Genomic DNA, 5,077 nt, shown 5'->3' on the forward strand with positions numbered 1-5,077 from the left:
TGGAACGTACGGCCGATAGGAAAAAGGCCTTTCCAGAAAAGAAAAAGCAGACGGGAAGAAAGTTTTTTCGTGGCCAAAATAAAGGCTTGCCATGGCAACAAGGTCCTAAAGAAAAGGACAATAGGCCCAAAAAACATTGGTCCGGGTACAAAGGCAAAGGGAGAGGAGGTGTGTTGTTTAACACACCTCAGCAGCCCGCCAAGCCACAATGACCAACATCTGCCAGTGGGGGGGAAGACTGAGGGCCTTTCTCCCACAATGGGCAACCGTCACCTCAAGTCCCTTCATTCTGGATCTGGTGGCAAATGGATACAGGCTAGAGTTTTCCTGTCGGCCACCAGAACGACTCTTGATCACATCTCCTCCCAAAGATCGGGAGAAAGCAAGAGCTCTGGGTCTCCAAGTAGGAGAGTTGTTAGACCAGAAGGTCCTGATTCCGGTTCCTCGGTCAGATCAGAACAAAGGGTTTTATTCCCACATTTTTGTCATCAGAAAGCCGTCAGGAAAGTATCGGCTTATTCTGAATCTTCGGTCTCTAAATCAGTCGATCCGATACAAACACTTCAGGATGGAAACAGTCTTCTCTATCAAGAATCTGCTTTACCCAAACTGTTTTATGGCCACGTTGGACCTCAGGGATGCTTACCTACATGTCCCGATCCATCCGGCTTTCCAGAGATTCCTGAGAATAGCAGTAAAGATGGGATCGGAAATCAGGCACTTCCAGTTTCAGGCCCTCCCCTTCGGTCTGTCCTCTTCCCCTCGTATCTTCACAAAGGTATTGGGGGAAGCGCTGGCGCCACTAAGATTAAAGGCGATAACTATCATCCCTTACCTGGACGATCTATTAATAGTGGCAGAGTCCCGCCAGAAATTACTAGCAGATCTTCAGACTGTACTCGACTTCCTTCAATCCCTGGGCTGGTTGATAAACAGGGAAAAGTCTTCCCTAGATCCAGCCCAGAAGGTGAAGTACCTGGGTTACGACTTTTGCTCAGTAGTCCAAAAAGTTTTTCTCCCAGAAGAGAAGGTCTCCAAGATGGTGCAAGCAGTGTCAGCCTTACAGACCAATCAGTTGGTCTCACTGAGGGAAATTTCAAGGACGGTAGGTCTCATGACCTCGTGTTTCCCTGCGGTACCATGGGCAAGGTTCCATCAGAGACCATTGCAGAGATTCCTTCTGGAAAATTGGGACGGGGACGCCAGGTCCCTAGAGTCAAAAGTTTGGTTACCGACCAAGGTAAAGAGAAGTTTGTGGTGGTGGAGGAAAAATCTGCACCTAACAAAAGGCCTGCCTTGGTCCATCTCGATATCCAAGAGGATCACGACGGACGCAAGTGCCTGGGGGTGGGGAGCCCACCTCAAAGACCAGGTCGCACAGGGGAAATGGTCCTTGAAGGAAGCAAGAGCCTCATCGAACCAGAGGGAGCTGCTAGCGGTGCAAAGAGCCCTGCAAGCTTTTCAATCGGAGGTCAGGGGTCACAATCTCCAGATCCTGTCAGACAACATTGCGACAGTGGCGTACCTCAACAAACAAGGAGGCACGAGGAGTCGAATTCTTCAAGGAATCGCACAAAACATTTTGTCTTGGGCAGAAGTAAATCTAGGCTCAATTTCAGCAGTGCACCTGAAGGGGACGCAAAACAGTTTGGCAGACTACCTCAGTCGCCACAGGGTGGAGCGAGACAATTGGTCACTTCATCCAGAAGTCTTTTTGGAGATCACCAACAAATGGGGTTGTCCCGAAGCGGATCTGTTCGCAAATCAGGACAACCGCAAAACAGAGGAGTTCTTTTCTCTAAACCCAGAGGATCGATCACTGGGGATAGATGCCCTGGCGAATCCGTGGCCCTTCAACCTCTGCTACGCATTTCCGCCAATCAGACTCATTCCGGAAGTGCTCCGGAAGTTTCTCCTAGAAGAAACAGATCTTATTCTGATCGCCCCCTTCTGGCCCAAGAGGCCATGGTTTTCCCTGCTACAGTCTCTGGTCTCGGAGCCTCCACTGAGACTTCAGAACAGAGAGGACTTGCTGTCGCAGGGTCCAGTGTCACACCCACAGGTGGTTTCATTAAGCTTGACAGCTTGGTATCTGAAGAGAAGATACTGAAGGCTCAGGGGTTTTCTGACAAGGTGATTAGAACCTTGGTAAATTGCAGAAAACCAGTCACTAGAGCCATCTATTCCAAGGTTTGGAAAAAGTTTAATTCATGGTTGTCTGAAAACCAAAGATCAACGCATGATGTTCCTTCTATTTTGGAATTTTTTCAAGAGGGTGTCGACAAGGGTCTTTCAGTTAGTACCTTAAAGGTACAGGCGGCAGCTATCAGCGTTTTCCTCCAGTTTTCTCTTTTGGAAAATCCCATGGTAGCTAGATTCTTTAAATCCATTTCAAGGGCCAGGCCAGTAGTGGTAAGAAGTTGTCCAACTTGGGACCTGTCCCTGGTACTTCAAACTCTGGTAGAGTTTCCCTTTGAGCCTTTAGAGGATATTTCTGTTAAATTACTTACCTTAAAAACTATTTTTTTAGTAGCTATTACCTCAGCTCGTAGAGTAAGCGAGTTACAGGCCTTATCAGTAAGGGAGCCTTTCCTCACGATTTTTGAGGATCGAGTTGTATTGAAAACTGATCCAGGTTTTTTGCCTAAGGTAGCTAGTACATTTCACAGATCACAAGACATTGTACTGCCATCCTTTTGTAGTTCACCACAGGGTGATCAGGAAAAGAAATTTAGTTTTTTAGATGTAAGAAGAACCCTTCTTGCATATTTGGAGGTCACCAAGGTCTTCAGGAAGACAGACGCTTTATTTGTCCTTTTTTCAGGTACACACAAAGGTAAAGGTGCATCTAAAGCCACATTGGCTAGATGGATTAAGCAGGCCATCTCAGAATCTTATAAAATCAGAGAAGTTCCTACACCTTTTGTTACAGCACATTCAACAAGAGCTTTGGCTGCATCTTGGGCTGAGAGGGCTGGTGCTTCACCAGAACAAATCTGTAAAGCTGCCACATGGTCCAGTTATTCGACCTTTATTAAACATTATCGCCTGGATCTGCTATCCGCTCAAGAACAGGCGTTTGGTCGAAAGGTCCTTCAGGCAGTTGTCCCACCCTAGACTGGTAAGTTCTGGCTCATCGTCTCATGGGCTGTCCTGGAAGACGCTTGAGAGAAAAGCTGAGTTAGGCTTACCGGTAACTCCTTTTCTGAGAGTCTTCCAGGACAGCCGGATTCCCACCCGGTTTTGTTGTATGGAAGTTATGTGTTATTAATGCATATGTTTTTCAGGGTAGTCCTACGGTTCTCGAGAAGACTGGCATGGGGCCTGGAGGACCGCCCTTTTATCTGGTGGGGGTTAACGTGTTTCCTGTCCTGGTAGGAGGAGCCCTAGGTCTCATGGGCTGTCCTGGAAGACTCTCAGAAAAGGAGTTACCGGTAAGCCTAACTCAGCTTTTCAAGTCACAGCAGTGTGAAAGGGCCCTTAGCAGAAACACAGGATCAGTACGTTCCCCTCTCACTGAACCGCAATCTGCCTTGTTAACATAGGCAGACCACCGTTCTGCCCATCTCCCGAACAATTGGCGGGTCCCAGCGGACAGCGTCCCCCCTGACCCGAAAGTGTCAGATCATGTACTGGATGCAGCCTATTGACGGCAATGGCACCTTTCCATTTCCAATCTTTTTATAGCGCACAAAATAAAAAACACGGAATTGATCAAATACCACCAAAAGAAAACTCTATTTGTGGGAAAAAAATGACAAAGTGTATTTGTGTACAGTGTCGCACGACCGCACAATTGTCAGTTAAAGTAACGCAGTGTTGTATTGTAAAAAATGGCCTGGTCATGAAGAGTTTAAAGTGGAGTTCCACCCATAAATATAACATTACATCAGTAGTTTTAAAAAAATGTCATTAGTCCTTTACGAAAACATTTTTTTTTTTTAGATGCCTTCAAAGTGTTGTTGCTAGGCAGAATAGTTAATCTTCCCACTTCCTGCACCTAGGTGCTTAATGCTTCCTAACCTACACCGCACAGACTCCTGGGAATGTAGTGGGTGTAACTTTCCAGGAGTCTGTGCACTCAGTCTCAAAGAATCATGTGACTTGGACAGTACAGGTGCTGAAACCTGATCTGACACTGCTTGTGCAGCACTGAGCATGTGCGATATCTGCAAGGCTGAAATCCAGGAAGTCATACAGTCTGGCTTCATGATGCCCACACTTAAGATGGCCCCAGTCAATTTCTATGTTATAAAGTGTCTAAATGCTGTAACAACCTAACAAAACGGACCTTAGTTTACAGACTAACTTTACTAGAATACATTAAGCTTGTGTATTACAGGGGTATTTATATTTAAAAAGTGAAATTGTGGCCGGAACTCCGCTTTAAAGTGCTTTGAATTTGTTGGCAGTTGGATTTGCAGGTAAAAGCTGATTGGCAGTATTGTAATAAAATAAACATTTTCCTCGCTGTAGCACTCCTGCAGGGATATAGACAACCCCCATTCATTTCTATTGTACTCATGCAGATAAAATACTAAGAGGTCAGAACAACAGCCAGGCAATGAGCAGCTTCAGGAGCTCAGCAAAGGCAGCTCCCCCTCCCCCATTTTTCTAATGACAGGTTCACTTTAAGGGTTGTTGTACACATTCAGCACATTTGCTGTGTGACAGATTCCATTTCCCGCAATGGAGCCAGAAGGAGAGTTTTAATTTGGTTGTGCAGTGCGTGCCGCACACTCCTAACTGACTGATTATATGTTCATTAACAGAACAGCAGGATCCTGGGAGCGTCGGGCTCTTGGGGATTAATGGACACCCCACACATGTTATACATTCAATATCATTTATACACAGCAACAGATCATAAAGACTTTAAAGATGAACTCTAGACACACACACACAATACATCTATGGGAAGAGTTTTACCCAACTAAAGGATCTGCAACTCTGTAAGCAAGTCTTGTGTTGCAGACACACCTGCCAGTCAGACCAGCCTGGTCCTCAACTGTTTTCCAGCAGAAGTAGCACTGATCAACCAGGACTCTGCTCTCTTCCCTCCTGACACTGCAGCATG

General features: G+C 46.1%; 1 protein-coding gene across 1 annotated transcript; it reads left to right on the forward strand.

The window, feature by feature from the left end:
* The first annotated feature begins 212 nt into the window (after positions 1-212).
* LOC120944170 lies at positions 213-3,392 on the forward strand. The gene is made up of 2 exons (XM_040358097.1): positions 213-3,121; positions 3,288-3,392. The coding sequence occupies exon 1, from the start codon at positions 259-261 to the stop codon at positions 3,115-3,117; it is 2,859 nt and encodes a 952-aa protein (XP_040214031.1). The 5' UTR covers positions 213-258; the 3' UTR covers positions 3,118-3,121; positions 3,288-3,392.
* Positions 3,393-5,077: the final 1,685 nt, after the last annotated feature.

Source organism: Rana temporaria, chromosome 6, assembly GCF_905171775.1.
Source record: "Rana temporaria chromosome 6, aRanTem1.1, whole genome shotgun sequence".
Lineage (NCBI taxonomy): Eukaryota > Metazoa > Chordata > Amphibia > Anura > Ranidae > Rana > Rana temporaria.